The sequence below is a fragment of the Suillus discolor genome (genome assembly GCF_016758755.1).
Source record: "Suillus discolor strain FC423 chromosome Unknown F5147scaffold_27, whole genome shotgun sequence".
NCBI classification, from domain to species: Eukaryota; Fungi; Basidiomycota; class Agaricomycetes; order Boletales; family Suillaceae; genus Suillus; species Suillus discolor.
Genome location: NW_024541274.1, coordinates 266,016 through 281,472, shown reverse-complemented (window position 1 = coordinate 281,472; position 15,457 = coordinate 266,016). Strand labels below are relative to the sequence as shown.

The 15,457-nt window shown below is 51.3% G+C and overlaps 3 protein-coding genes across 3 annotated transcripts; all 3 read left to right on the top strand.

Annotated features, from left to right (window-relative positions):
* Positions 1-1,162: 1,162 nt before the first annotated feature.
* Positions 1,163-2,620, top strand: F5147DRAFT_695011 (tubulin binding cofactor C-domain-containing protein). Its single transcript, XM_041437350.1, has 5 exons — positions 1,163-1,348; positions 1,401-1,534; positions 1,585-2,043; positions 2,097-2,207; positions 2,267-2,620. Exons 1-5 carry the CDS (start codon positions 1,270-1,272, stop codon positions 2,465-2,467), a joined length of 984 nt encoding a protein of 327 aa, XP_041292897.1. The 5' UTR covers positions 1,163-1,269; the 3' UTR covers positions 2,468-2,620.
* An 804-nt stretch (positions 2,621-3,424) lies between these two features.
* On the top strand, positions 3,425-4,774 carry F5147DRAFT_652817 (glycoside hydrolase family 18 protein; the record flags this gene model as incomplete). Its single annotated transcript, XM_041433679.1, has 9 exons — positions 3,425-3,595; positions 3,657-3,670; positions 3,720-3,963; positions 4,018-4,105; positions 4,160-4,183; positions 4,213-4,253; positions 4,308-4,394; positions 4,504-4,513; positions 4,563-4,774. The coding sequence occupies 9 exons, from the start codon at positions 3,425-3,427 to the stop codon at positions 4,772-4,774; spliced, it is 891 nt and encodes a 296-aa protein (XP_041292896.1).
* Positions 4,775-6,397: 1,623 nt separating this feature from the next.
* F5147DRAFT_171641 (uncharacterized protein) lies at positions 6,398-8,180 on the top strand (the record flags this gene model as incomplete). The annotated part of the gene is made up of 3 exons (XM_041428386.1): positions 6,398-6,510; positions 6,569-7,851; positions 7,900-8,180. Coding segments are annotated over exons 1-3 (1,643 nt in total), but the record flags the coding sequence as incomplete, so codon positions are not given.
* Between the last annotated feature and the right edge of the window lie 7,277 nt (positions 8,181-15,457).

The window sequence follows — 15,457 nt, the reverse complement described above, 5'->3', positions numbered from 1 at the left end:
GCAGGGCAGTATGCTGACTGCCAGGCACAATGGCACACGCTGTAACGCCTCGGGTAAGCAGAAAAAGAAAATTTGACTGCGGTTGGCTGTCACATGAAGACGAAAACATCGAGTCTGGGACACGTTGCTCACTTGAGCTCCAGCCAAAAAAATGCGTGTCCCAGAGCGAGGTGAATGAAGGTTCTTGCCTGAGACATACATGTTTCGCCGTAGAGTCACCGCTCGATGGGAGAAGTACGAAATGTCGCGATTTCGTCACGGCAGTCCATTGTGCTGTCATTACTTCTGCAGCGGGTCGAAAACTCGAACTTTGCGGCTAAAAATTATGCCATGCATGGTACTGCAGTATACCACACGTTCCTACAAGGTACCCCAAATTCTTCGCCACGAAAACAGTGTAGAAAACACGCCTATTCGCCCGTGTTGTCACGGATGTTCAACAGTCACGTGATCGAGAAATTCTTGGCCAATTATTCCCCTCGCCTGCGAGTATGCACCAGAGCGATGTCATTCGTCATTTCTGATCATGATGGAGGACCTAGCGATAGGTAGTATAAACTCATCCAGATCTTCCTCAAAAGACTACCAAGATCCTCAACTCCTTTGGGCTCATAAAAGATGCGTGCCCTGCCGAAGTCGTTCTTGAGCATCTTGACATCTGTGAAAGTGAGAGGCGGGATTTGAACACGGTGGGGATTGCCTGAAGTTTGGACAATGAGGGCGTTGCATGAGTACTGGTTCACGATGAGGATGACGACCGGGCTATGGCGCGTTGTGGCCACTTGTAAGTCGTCCGAGTCGTACGATGATAGGGGGAATTCGCGAGAAACCCTGAATATCGCGGATTGTCACCGTAGCTGCCTATTGTGTCGCAAGTCTCCTATATTGTATTGCTGCTCAATCAACTGCGGTTCAGTCTGTGCTAGGCTAGCCGTAGAACCTTAAGCTTGAGCTTTGAGAAACTCGAACTAAATCGGGATTAGTGAATACGAGGTCTTTGTGTAGAGTTTTGAGTCGAGAAGCTTAAGCCAGTTACCACTGCTGGTGCGAGGGAAGGGCATATCTACGTGAAGTTAGTAGATGTGTGTTGGTGCATGAGCGTAAGGACGTGCACGTGTCAATAACAGTAAAGCTCATACAGTAACTGGCAAAACCCGGAATCCTTCAACTTCTATGATCACGATTAAATCAGGCTAGCTATATGATAGCTAAACTTCATGCCACATCATTTCGACCACTCGACTAAGTATCCTGTTCTATTTGACCATTATGACATCCGATGACGGCGCAGAGGCAATATGGACGTTTGCTCAAGCATTCACGTCCTCCTTTCAAGCATCTTGTTCTGGTAAAGCCCTTCGCCTTTACACCGGTAATACCGACGCTACTATAGTCCGTAGAACTTGCCTCCCGTCTCAAAGTTGTGAATGCAGATTCTGTGCATTCAATAGCCGGAGAAATACAAGCTCTCAACAAGCGTTTGACTGAAGCTACCGGGAGACTTCCAAGCTATGATCAAAGACAAAACGAACTAGTATGTGCCCTTCGTCTGGTTTTGATGTCTGAGCTAATCAAACTGGACAGCAACTTAAAGCATTAGAGAAGTCGCTTGAGGAATTGCGTTCATCAACTGCAGGGAAAACAAAATTCGCTTTCAAACGGAAGGTCAAAATACCAGCTCCAGCACCAGCAGAGACCGCCACGCCACCTGTTCAAACGAATGCATTAGCGATACCTACAACACCAATATCTAGTGCCTCCAGAACGATATCCAACCACTCCAATTCCTACCTTTCTAGGTCGTGCCTTTCTGGCCCCAGCTCATCCACAAATCACATAGAGGTGTCTATAATAAGAATATCGAACAGCGTTCTAAATCTTCTTACGACCACGAATGAGTCAACTCTGTCTGCTAATACCGTTTCCCTTTCGGCGCTTCACATCCGCGACATACAGAATTCAATTCTCATTCTAGGGAGTGTCAATGGTAGCATCATGTTACACAACTTAACAAATTGCGTGGTTGTTGCTGGATGTCACCAGGTAGGGTTATATTGTCCGCGTATGTTATGATATACTGTGCTCATGACTGACAGTTCAGGATGCACAATTCTACTGCCGTCGATGCCTATCTTGACATTACATCGAATCCGATAATCGAAAGTTGTGATCAAGTGAGATTTGGTGCATACCCGAGCGAGTTGAAGGTCCAATATTTTCCCTATTCCATCCATTGGTTCGCCTAAAAATGTCCATATCATCACAGACAACCAGTGATCAGCAACATCTGGTCACCAGAGACCATACCGAGCTCCCTTTCTTGCCCCAGGACTTCTCGCACATTCGCGCCACTCCATCACCTAATTGGAGAGCTCTAGAGGAAGACGAATTGGTTCGTGATTGGCCCCTTTCAGAAACAAATCACGCTGTTCAACTCGAAAGGGCATTGCCCGGTCCCAAAACCTGATGCTTATCGCTGACGGACTATATGTCCCTAGGCACGTAGTTGAGTACTAGTAGGTGAAGAAGTCGCTGTCATGAGCCCCATTGGTTGATTATGTCGACGTCTGGTCAGATCATACATAGATGTACTAAATGGAACAAGTTCCCGTGTCTTTTTCTTATGCCTAGTCCGTTTTGGCATCTCCTGCCATTTTTGAATTCGCCCAAAAGTCTGAATATGGGACTAGCTGACAAGTGTGTATTATCGGAGGTGCGAATGAAAGCAGAGTCCAGACTATCATCAAGGAGAAACGATCGTCTTCCCACCATATGGCCCGGCTAGGGGAGAGACCACGGATTATTCAGTTTGGGCAGATACAAGCGCTGCACACTACCAGCGGAGAATAGCTCGACACCGGCTACGTGCACCCAGATCTAGCTGAGTGTCCGTCCGCGTGCAACGGACTGTATCCATCTGATTGGCTTGAAAACCTACCTCACACTTTTTTCGCCTCCGTCACCTACCAGTCTTTTCAGGACCGAGATAAGTACAGCTGCCAGCTGGCAGTACTATTCGATATCTTGCCCTTCCGAGCTCTTTCGCTGTCCATTTCCACACTGATAGGTACAGAACTGCCGTGAGTCTACAACCTTAAGTTTAAGTGTTCTTTAATTGAGTGTTGATTTCACTAATTAGATATTTTTATTTTTGCAAAATCACAGCCAACGATTCTTCAATCCCTCGTGATTATTTGATCTGTTGCTTTTGCACGCCACTCGTCCTGCCATAAACAGGGGATCTCGGAAGAGCATGGTATTAATCCTTCTTGACAGCAGAAATATGTGTCTGCTGATTTCGATCAGATCCATCCCGTGTTGTCATTGAGATCACATCATGATACACCAAGCTTCGAATGAGGTTGTAGCGTAAGATATAAATCCCTACCGATGGCTGATTTATCACCACCTCCCGTGGTTCATCATGCTATCGAGCCTTGGCAGCGTCTTGGCAGCCATAGGCGGGGTGTTGTCCATGCCTTTCATGAACATGTCAATTTCGACTCGTGCAATGCCTGCAGCCCCTCACTTCGTCATATATAGCGACAAGTGGGTTTCTGGTGAGATTGGCCCTCCGGACGTCAGTATGATCTCAGTATGTATCCGCCAATGTTTCATTAGCACGTATTGATTGTTTCCTTGTTATCGGGAACCAGGGGTGCAATGTCTTGTGAGCCTTGGGGACAAACACGGGTGTTTCATAATCTCATTTTCTTCAGTGCTCTCTCGTTCTGGCTTGTCTCCGGTCCAACCGATCAAGCTGAAGAGTGGACATTGCTTGATGATACCACACGAGCATCTATCAAGGCATCATACGAGAATGCAGGAATTTCTCTTATCGTATCCGCTTTTGGCTCCACGGATGTCCCTACGACCGACGGGTATGACCCTACGATTCTCGCTAATAGTCTAGCAGACTATGTATTGGAATATGATCTCGACGGTGTCGACGTCGATTATGAAGTAGGTATCTTTTGATACGAATCAGTTTACATCTGAACGCTGGATTTACAATAGGATATATACGCCATGGATGCCGAGAATGGATCAGCAGAAAATTGGTTGACCACTTTCACAACAGCCCTTCGTGCAAGACTTCCGCAAGGTATGTTTGCTATTAGCATCGTAGGTCAAGAGAACACACTGATCGCATCCGTAGGTCAATACATTTTAACCCATGCACGTGAGTCTGCCTCGAAATTCAGTGATTAGATTCGACTCGCTTCTTGACCTGTATCAGCTGTTGCTCCATGGTAATTTAAAACTTTTCTTATTCGTGTAGACTGGTTTGATCTTCCTATGTACAGGTTTTCCACACGATACGCCAGCGGTGCTTATTTGACGGTCCATCAGAATGTTGGATCGTTGATCGATTGAGTAAGTTGGAAGATCGAGTAAGTTTATCGTGAACTCACTCATTCACTACAGTACAACATTCAGGCAAGTATTTCTCAACAAGGGATAGTTTCATGATACCAATATAGCTTTCCGGATTTTTCATAGTTCTACAATCGTGAGCCATGTCGTCCTGTGCTTTTGCTTGTCATTGATCAGCTAGACAGAGGGGACGTCCGAGTACACCACGTGTTATGGCCTCCTCACAGCATCATCTCCAATGCAGCCAAATACTGCGCTCTTCCAGATTGCAGCAGCAGGAATACCTTTAGACAAATTGGTGATCGGCAAGCCAGCCACAGATGTGGATGCGAGCAATGGTTATATGGATCCCTCCTCACTTGCTCAGTGTGTGGGCGACGCTGCTCGACAAGGATGAAGTGCGTCCATATCTTATGTGCTTGTCAGCAGGGACTCACCATACAAATTTCCAGACGCTGGTATCATGGTGTACCAGGTGAGCTAGATAAATCTGTCTACCGAATGTTGCTAATCCGTTGCGTGACACTAAGTTTCCTGACGCCGTATCGACCTGGATTACCGTGGTTTTCGCGCTTGCATTCCCATATTAAATAGGGCCTGTGACTACTTACTGTCTGAGTGCATATGGCTCTGCAGAAATATCCTGTGCATGTTGTTCAAAGCAATGCATATATTCCAGATGCGAACTGCTCAAGCTAATGCGAGTTAGGGGTACTATGAATGCATGATGTATCACCATGTGCGATAGTCCTACATGCTTACTTCTGATCGTAGGGTTACCAAGCCAACATCGAAGCAAAATCAATGCCTACCTGGAATTTTTTGTGCAAACACCAAGATTCGGGAGCTGGCAGAGTGACAGATTTTGGCTTTGGAACAGGGTGATGTCATGGCAGAGTCGGCCGCTTGTGACGACAGAGAGGTAGGGCAGAGTATATGATGTTGGGGCTCGACTGGTGCCTGGCAGCATGTTGCGACGGTGGAGATAGCCTGCAAGATCACGGTGGTGCTCAACAGCTTTGAATCTTTTGCGGATGGAAAGGTATACACGGTAACAACTGCCACATGCAGTGCAGGGTGAGCTGATAGTTATACGGTGGGATGGGCAAGGCGGCAGCAAGCGAGCGTTTCATATAGAATCATGACGAGTTGCACATAACTGTTAGTGGCACCAAGTTGTCCATTAATGACAGTTGCTTAGGTTGGGTCTCTGCTGATTGTGCTTATTCGAGTGTCCTTGGACGTTGTCAACCGCAGAGTTAATAAAGAGTGGCGAGCGCCGAGGAAAACTATATATAGATGGATACTACGTGTATGACGTATGGTCAATATTCTGATTAATGTCTTGCGTGCAAACTTACCCCTGCCATGTATACATGGTTACAGACATTGCAAGTACTAAGAATATGTCATGTAAACAAAACCTCTCTTGGAGCGTAGAACGTCACTTTCCCAAGCGCCAATAGGTTTGTAGGCGTGGCTCCAATCCAATGGTCAACAGACAATACGGCGATCGCTGAACAACTACAATGACCGCTCGTAGTTCCCCATGAACACAGAAGTAGTCCCCTGTCTGCAGATTCTTTGTATATTTGCACGCAAAACGCTGGGACTAGATTAAGGGAGTAAAATATGTCCCCCTGCTTTGCCTCTGCTAGTCGTTATTCGTACTACAGCAGTTATCATAAAGCTGCGAGTCTGAGACAGTGGAAGAGATAGTATTGGTGGCACTAGTGCGATTCGGCGCAAATTACAAAAGAGTACCAAGACTCGCGAGCCGCCATAAAGGGCTTGACAGTGATGGGGAATCGACTTGCAGCTTGAAAACAGCTACATACTCGAGTTGTTGGGGCTTTGATGATTGCGGAAACTTTCACGCACGTGACCAAACACGGTCGCGACTGTGCCTGCCCTGAATTCATGTTGGTTCAACGATTCGATTGTTGAAGCTTGAGGATGTATCGTGCTTTCTAAATACCTAATGGGCTTCTATTGACTATTTCACAGTAACAACAACGATCGCGAACTGACAATTGACAGAACAGACGCGGGCGATGTCGAGCTTCGACCCGCGCTCACCAGGTTATCATGGTACAACGACGTATTCGTCTATCTCGAGTAACTCTGATTCCGGTCGGTGGCATGTTAGCTGTTCTTATAAATATCGAATTCACCAAAAATTTACACATAGATACCCACCGCGCATCCACAGAGTCATCCGCCTCCCCAGGCCTCCTCCGACGCGTTGCATTCAGTCCTCCTCGCTCTGAAACCAGCTTCGAAGGTCACGGTTACGACGACAGTTTCGCAGAACGCGCTGAAGTCGAAGCAGTTCTCACCGAACTCGACCTTGACGCTGAGATTAATTCTACCCAGGATGCTGTCTCCCAATGGTCCTCTTCCCGGCCATCCTACACGTCTTTTAGTACGTCTACTCCCTACAGTGGTACAGGGTCCTACACTGGCACTTCCGCTTCGTACTCCGCGGACACTGCAACAGCAACAGGAACTTATTTCACACGTGACCCTCGCGTCCTGAGTACCATCTCAGAACGCACAGAGCACCCCAGCCGACCAACTTCCTTTGCCCAGAACCGTCTTTCTGCACACCGCCTAAGCACAATTTCCAGTCCGCACGTTCGATCAGCTATTGACCCTCCTGCAAATGCGAACAGACTCAGCACGCACTCTCAAGGGCACACACGCGGTGCCACAGATATTCCCACAACTAGCCGTCGCACGGGCGACCTTATTGCATTCTTCGAGGACCGCGCAGGTACCCCCGGAAAAGAAAAGGAGAGAATCACAAGCCCATTTTTACCTACAACCCAGAGTACGCCTCATTTAGGGAGTACCACGGGGTACACCTCAACTGGATACGGCTATACTACGGGATTCACTTCGACTGGGTACGGATATACCACAGGAACAGGTGGCTATACCACATCCCACCTATCCTCTGCCGCTAAAAGCAGATCCGATGATTCGCGTTCCACCGTCTCGACTTCTTCAGGTGGAGGTGGGACTGATCTGAGCTTGTCGACTTTGTTAAGTCCACCAGTGCGCGGGTTTAGCACCCCAACCGGGACGTATAGTGGCAGTGGGACAGCAACAGCGACAGGGAGGACACAGCTAAGCCCGAGCGATTTTGCAAGTACGTTTTCAAGTGCATTCGGGGTTGCTAGAGGTCCGTGTGTCATCACCCCTTCTGCCTTTACCTTTACTCCTTTACTACGTGTTGACACTTTTCTCGATCCAGGTAGACAAGACGATACTACACCCACACGCCAGCCTCAGACCACCCTCCGTCGCAGCACCGTTCCTCTGAACGACACTAACACGAGTCCCAGGAGCCCGTTAACGAGCGTACGAAACATCGTAGCTGCGTGGAAGGAACGCACACCAGGGCTAGGGAAAGTGAAAAGTGAGAGCAGCGAAGGCGGGAGCGAGCTATCTCCGCCTGGTGCATCAAAGGTATGTATAATTTTGCAAGTTGGCGTATAACCGTGCTAAGGGGTTTAGATGGAGGGTTTGTTCTCTCTTCGTAGACGCGCATCGCGTCATGGGCCGCGGGGACAGCCGCCGGTGACGCCTGATAGGAATGGTGGGAAGGGTAATGCAGGAGGCAGCAACAGAAACAGGGAAAACGAAGGAATCACTAGCAGTGGGAACAATCTCATGAAGAGGAGAGTGAGCTCCACGAGTAGCCTCATACCCCCGCCTTTTGATATGACAGATCTGGGGGGGAAAGAAAACCGGGAGGTGTGCCTCATTCTATTTTTGGTTTCAAGTTCACATCTGACCCCACACACAGCCTATCCGCATTGGTACTCTCTGGTATCTCAATGTGCATTCTTCAACACCTTACCGCTGGCAAAAATGTTCCGCACTGCTCTACCCGCACGTGCTTATCCTTTCCTGGAGTGCCCCTGGGGGTGGTCGGGGCGTAGTGAGCTTAGATCTGATCAATTGTACAGAAGTGAGGAGTACCCCTGGCTTTACGCACCCTGGAGCAAGGGGCGATGTCGGGGGAGTGAGTGCAGTAGCGCAGGTACGTGCACTGGCGAGTTGATGATGGGACGGTGAGCGCTGAGATAGAACATATCCTCAGATGACCGAGGATGGCGTGAGTCTCGTGGAAGTATTGTGTCCGTTCCAGTTGTTGTATGGTGATGGCGTTGAGCGACTTGCGGCAGAGAGTGCGAGGGAAAGGGTGAGGTGGGTGAGTGCGATTTGGTGAGTGATTCGTGTCACACTTAAATTTGAATCATTCTGACAAGTGTCTACTTAACCTACATGATGATATGTACACAGGGAAGCACTTGACCGTTCCTTGTCTCTCCCCAATCGCTCCCAATCTGGTTCGCCCACAGGCAGCATAGGCACTATTCACTCCATAGCCTCTTCCACATCCACGTCTGCTGGGAGCAGGAGTACTGTCTTTGTACCTCCGCTGCATACGATCCCGAGCTTGTCAGATTTGGGGAGTGCTTCCGGAGGGTTGAGTCTGAGTACCAGTAGGGTGCCCAGTGTGGGCGGCCATGGGCGCACTACGGATGATTCGTCGTACCTTTACCCCTCTGACCCGCGTGTCATCGCTCCATCTCGATCTTCATCCTTGCGCCGCACGTCATCTCTCACAGACCTGGACGAGGAGTTTGCTAGTGCTGTGTCGCGTGCTCGTTCTGCCAAACCTGGTCTAGGCTTTGGCTTGAGCTTGGTCAACGAAAGTTTGAGTTCAGAGAGTGGTGGAATACTGGGCGTGGGTGAGGGAAGCCCTGTGACGGTCAGCAGTGGCCCAAGATTGGGGGGCGATGTTCGTGTCACCCCGCCTCCCACTGGGAAAACAAGGAACCGAGCTCTCAGTGTCAGTGAGGAGGAATTCTTCAGCGCCGGCTCACGCACATCCAGCGTGCCAGGCTCTCGTTCCGAATCAGACTTTTTCTCAGCAGACAGCTCTAGGACAAGCAGGAGTGGCGATGGCCGGACAACGACAGGGCTAGTGACGGATGGGACAGCGTTTGAGTTCACGAGTGGCGAGTCAAACACGCAGATCGTGCCGAGCACGCTAAGCTACAGACGCACGGAGAGTAATTCTTACCTGGGGGACTCGCATGACGGCAGTGGGAGCTATACACCATATACATACAGCGATGGGCGTTCGCGAACACCATTCTCGTCAAGTGACAGCCGGTCGAGAACGCCGTACTCTTACTCGTCCAGCGGATACACAAGCAGCACGCCCTACACGTACACGAGTAGCAGTTACCCCCCCACCTCTACCTCGCCATCCTTATCTCGTACCCCTGAGGTTCGGAGACGGCGGTATGGTGCATACTCTACGAGCGAGGACCCATCTGATAGGGAGTATTCTGCAACGACAAGGTCGACACTGAGCGGGTGGACGAGGAGTAGGACGCCCACAACGACAACGGAGGGATTTTTAGCTGTGGAGGAGAGGGAGAGCAGTGGGAGTGAGGGGTACGCCACAGCCCATGCGTCGCCCAGCCCGAGCACTGCATCATTTAAGAGCCTTCCAACGATCCCAAGCGAGTCAGACTACCAGACATTGGACACGTGCAAGACTTGCGTGAGCACGGAGTTCGTAACTGCAGAGCGGTGCTTAAGTGACGTGGAGACAGAGTATGTGACAGCGGAGAAGTGCAAGACCGAGACCGAAACGGATTTCTGGACAGCGGAAGTGTGCAAGAGCGACAAGGAGGAGACGCAGTATGAGACGGCGAGCGTATGTCTTACGATCCCGAGCGAGGAGGGGTTGAACACGCCGAGGTCGGGATTGATTATGGAGCTTTCTGCTGAGGAACTCATTGACGAGCCTATTGACGAACTCATTGAAGCGCCCATTGAAGCGCCCATTGACCTGCCTATGGACGAGCTCATGGACGAGCCCATTGAAGCACCCATTGAAGCACCCATCGAAGGGCCTATTAACCTGCCTATTGAAACGCCCATTGACGTGCCCATCGAAGCGCCTATGGACGTGCCCATTGGAGCGCCCATTGACCTGCCCGCTGACGTGCCCATTAACGTGCCCGCTGACGTGCCCATTAACCTGCCCGCTGACGTGCCCATTGAGGTGCCCATTGACATACCCATCGACGTGCCCATCGACGTGCCCACGGACGTGCCCATTGACTTGCACGAGGAAGAGGAAGTGGAAGTGGATCTATCGCCCACACCCCCGCCAAAGGCACCGAGCGAAGTTCCCAGTATCATCTCTGAGGAACCAATGCTGGAGGTGTCGATCACGCCTGAGGCTGTCACTGCACAGGAAGAGATCGCGGAGGAGGACAGCCTGCTGGAGAGCGCCCCGTCTACCGCTCGGACGCCCGAGACACTGACCCCCGTCGTCAGTTTCCATACCGACTCGTCATTTTCTTACACCGAGAGTGATCTGAGTCCCGCACAGCCAGAACTTGACACATCTGTCTCGAGTTTGACAGAGTCAACCGAGCCCTTCGTTGTCGCGACACCTCGGACAATCCAGACTCCAGTTCTCTCCATATCTGACCATGACGAAGAGGCAGTCACGCCATCTGTGCACCCATCTCAATGGCCTTCTGAGACGGACGTGTCATTTGATTCGTCTGCACTGCAGCCCACCCCTAGTATACAGAGCGCCGCATTGCAGGAGGGTATCGATGGGAGCTTTGAGACATCATTTATGCGCCCGAGTGTATCGCCGCTGAGCAGTATTGCGAGGCTAACACCTATCACGGAGACTATTTCTTCCCTCACACCGTCTCCTAGACAGATATTCCACCCACTTGAATTAGTGTCTTCGCCATCCAGTGGACCGACTCCTTTGACGATGTCGACAAGCGCATCGAGTTCGCTGTCAAGGACCGCGTCCAGCGTGAGTGGTGTGTCGAGTATTGCGATTGAGGCGGAGGAGGAAGATGCAGTGAGCGTAAGAGCCGCTAGTGACATTTCGACAGTACCATCCTTACTGTCGACGAGAAGAGAAGAGTCGGTGCGATATGTGGGTAGTTCTTTATCGCGTTTTAGTTGAAATGCTGATGTGATTTGCTGTAGATGCCAATGCCGTCCCCGCGGACCGTGCCTCTCCCGGTGTCCCCTGCCCCTACTTCGGTGTCGATGAGTGTGAGTATGACAACACCGCACGATAATGTTCCTTCCATCCATTCTGTCCTCGAGACGGAGCACACGCGCACGCACACTGAACACACTATCACGCACGATATCGACCGTCTTCTTCACCATATCCAAGAGCTTGACCAGTTCCGTGGCCAGGAAACCCAGGAAATCTCAGAGAATGTGCGTGCTATCCGAGACGAACTGTATGATTTATCGGAGTACGTTCGTACGAGGCTCGTCGCGGAGAGGCCACCCCCTGTGCCAACTAGAGACACATCTGTCGGGGGCAGCAGTGTGCTCTCGACGCCAAGAGGACCACGCCCGAGGCCGGGTATCACCCTTGTCGAGATGTCCCCACCCCCTATGCACCCCTCCTCCCCGAGTTCGCTCAATTCAGTCCCGTCGTTCTTGTCTTCGCATCACTCGGATGATGACTTGAGTCTGTTGGAAACGGAATTGGAAGCGGAGACCGTGGAACGCTCATATTCGATCTCTAGGGAGCCATCTTGGCCCTCCTCGTCATCCTCATCTTCGTCCTCGATCTCGCCATCTGAAATTTCTTCCAGCGAGCCATCCCCTGGTCCCAGCTTGTCGGCGACGTCTTCATCATCACCGACACCTCCACCGTCATCACCGACACCTCCACCATCGTCACCTACACCTCCACCCTCGTCACCTACACCTTCAACGGCGTCAGCCACCACTGTACGGCAGCGCGATAGCATTACGATTGAGACGCTGAGAGACATGCTGACCTCACTGAGAGAGCAGACGACTGCACTTTGGGAGGGCCAGGTGTCAACAAACCATATGCTGGACGAGTTGCGCGAGACACGCTCAGGTCCCCTGGACACCATGGAGTTCAATGACCGGTTTCAGGCCATCGAGGTTCTTTTGCGTCAACTCATCGATAGACAGGTTGAGACTGAAAGACCAGTCCACATCCAGCCCCCATCAGAGTCTATTTCTGATGTCACCACAGATGTAGACGCAGAGGATTTCCAGCAGCGCTGGCAGGACTGGACGCGGCTCCTGAGGGACCGCGTGCCTCTTGCTGCACCCCAACCACGCAGAGCTCGTGGAAATCTTGATGATGAGTTACTTGCATTATTGCAGGCACCCCCGCCTCAAGTGCCTATAGGCGTCCAACCGCCTCCAGCATTAATCCCCTTCGCTTACCAACCTGCGGTACGCCCTCCGAGGTCAAGGAGTACCAGTCCCATACACCGGCCTGCCACGTACCCGATTGCCACAGAGCCAGTGGTGTTCTCACCTGAGATTCAACACCCACCTATACTCCGTCGTACTCGACGACCGCGCCACCCAGCCGCAACTGAGACTGAGGCTGCATTTTCTGATCCACCTGGGCCACGTACTCAGCAACACATTGGGCCAATAGTACCACCACCCGGAGGTTTTTCCGATCCCGCACCTATACGTCGTCCGTCTACTAATATTCCTCCTCCCGTACCTGTGAGTACTACTGTTGAGTGGATTCAACAACATATCGACCTTACGATTAGATCAACTTGCAGGGAAGACCTCCAAGTGCGCCTGCTAACCTTGAACCCAATGACGATGTTCGCGAGCCTCAAACCTGGTACTACCCTAGACCAGAGGTCTCGGTACGTCATTTAATGGATTTGATTTCAAAATGTAACTTTCGTTATTCTGCAGGGCGTGCCTCCGCCTGGTCAACAAGGTGGTCGCCAATATGTGCCAATGCCTCCGGGACCAGTAAGTGGATCTTGCGGTATGGTTTCCGAGGTTCTGATTTCTCTCTCCTAGACCGTAGTGCAGTTGCCACTCTTTGACACACTGATGAACATCCTTCGGGCAAGTTATGCTATTAATATCCTGTCGAGATGCTAATTTCTTTGGGTTAGGAACATCGTCTCGCCCAACTTGCGACCGTGGATCAACAACGAGAATTGATGAGGTACATGAGAGGTCTGAATGAGTGGCTTGAAAGGGATGTACAGGACCGTCAAGCGGAATTACGGGGGGTGACTGCTCGTGTTGATGAACTCAGAAATGATCTTGCACGACTAGGATTGGGGATACAGCCTGGTGTGCAACCACCAGGCGTGCACCCAGGTCATGGAGTGATCCCAGGTCATGGAGTGATCCCTGGAGGACCTATCCCCCCTCCACCTATTATTGGTCTCGGACCTCCTGGATTCATTCCTCAGGGAGTTACAGAGCCTCCCGTTGTTCCCATCTATGAAGGTTCTCCTCAGCCACACGAATATACTCCTTTCATACCCGATGAACCTCAATGGGGCAGGCAGGGGCCGGGCATGCCAGAACCTCATCATTACCCTCCAGATGCGCGAGGACCAGTAATCCCTGACACTTACGGTGGTTATCCCCAACCTCGTGATCAGTACGAGCACCGCCTTGACGATGAAGATGAAGGAGTTATTCCCACGAGTCCTGGGTCTAGCGAACCTGTATTCGTGCCAGCACCTACGATCATCGTTCAACAAAGTGAGGATGAAGAGAGTGACGATAGCACGGCTACTCAACAGACCTATACTCATCCCGATTCACACCATGTACAGCACCCTCCAGAGAGTCCAATGTTACCCATGGCGCCAGGTTATCAACAAGATATCCCTACTGTCGTACATTCCGATGAGCATACGCACAGCCATGGGGGCTCTCCGCCTCAGAATATCAATATCAATATGCCTCCACAATTCGCTCCAGGCCCCCAAGAAGATATGGCAGATCAGCCTGCGCCAATGCAACCATATGAACCGGCACCAATGCAACCCTTACCATATGGACCCGGGATACCACCGCCACCCGTGATTGCAGGGCCTGATTCCGGACGCGTGATAATCCATCCTCCCCAACAAATGTTCGAGCAGCCCAGGCCTGAGAGGTCTAGGTCTAGGTCCAGTTCCAGGAGAGGCGAAGTGGTTATACAACGAAGCCCTCCTCACCATTCGCCTGGCCCTGCCATATTATCATCGCCGGCTGGCGAACATGTCGGCAGACCTCCCACTCGCCAAGAATTTGTTGTTACTCCTTCGGGCAGCGGCCCTGGCGGGCCAGTTGTGGTCACGGTACCTGCTAGCCGGGGATACGTTTCGCGTTCACGATCTCGGTCTCGTTCACCTCGTGGACATTACCGTGACAGATATCCATACGACGATCCTCGTTATCGGCGAGGTCGACATCCTGACTCTCCTGATTATCATTACCCAAGACGTTGGGATGACCGTCGACGCTACTCACCTGAATATCGCTACCGTCCTTATTATGATGACTACTCTCCCGAGGGTCGCCGTCGACGGAGAGGGCCGCGTGATGATTACTCGCGATCGCCATCACCAGGACGAGGCGAGAGACATAGAAGTGATGACCGCCGCCGCCGCCGTCACGGACACGCCGATTCAGCCTCTCCCGCACGTTCAGAAGAAAGAGAGCGACGCAGCAGAGACGATCACACCCCTCGTCGCGGACGGTCGAGTGACGAAGAACGTCCCCACAGCAGACGTCCTAGTTATGACGAAGGCGATCGCCCGCGGACTCACAGAACCCCCACTGAACTTACAGAAGCGGATGCACCTGGTCATGGCCATCGCACACCTAGTCATGTCCATCGCACGCCTACTCCTGGCCATCATACACCTACTCTTGGACATCGTACACCTACTCCTGGCCATCATACACCTACTCTTGGACATCGCACACCTACTCATGGTCGTCATACACCTACTTATAGCGTCCCTGATTCTCCACGGCTTGAGGATCCTCCGCGGTCACCAACTGTCATCAGAATTGATCAACCAGAGCAACCACACCATGAATCACACGCCGGTCGACCAGTAATAATAACTCCGGCAGCACCTCGCCCGTTCTCATCAGGTGCGTGGGTTACTGTAGGCATGGACTCACTCTGACAAACCTTCCAGAACGACATCCGACGAGCCCCATCAGTCAACTTCAA

Bases quoted from the DNA above. Each gene is read 5' to 3' on its own strand.
- F5147DRAFT_695011 (XM_041437350.1), top strand. From the start codon at position 1,270: ATGACATCCGATGACGGCGCAGAGGCAATATGGACGTTTGCTCAAGCA. The intron at 1,349-1,400 runs GTAAAGCCCTTC...TATAGTCCGTAG, and splicing joins CTTTCAAGCATCTTGTTCTG to AACTTGCCTCCCGTCTCAAA. The intron at 1,535-1,584 runs GTATGTGCCCTT...CAAACTGGACAG, and splicing joins ATCAAAGACAAAACGAACTA to CAACTTAAAGCATTAGAGAA.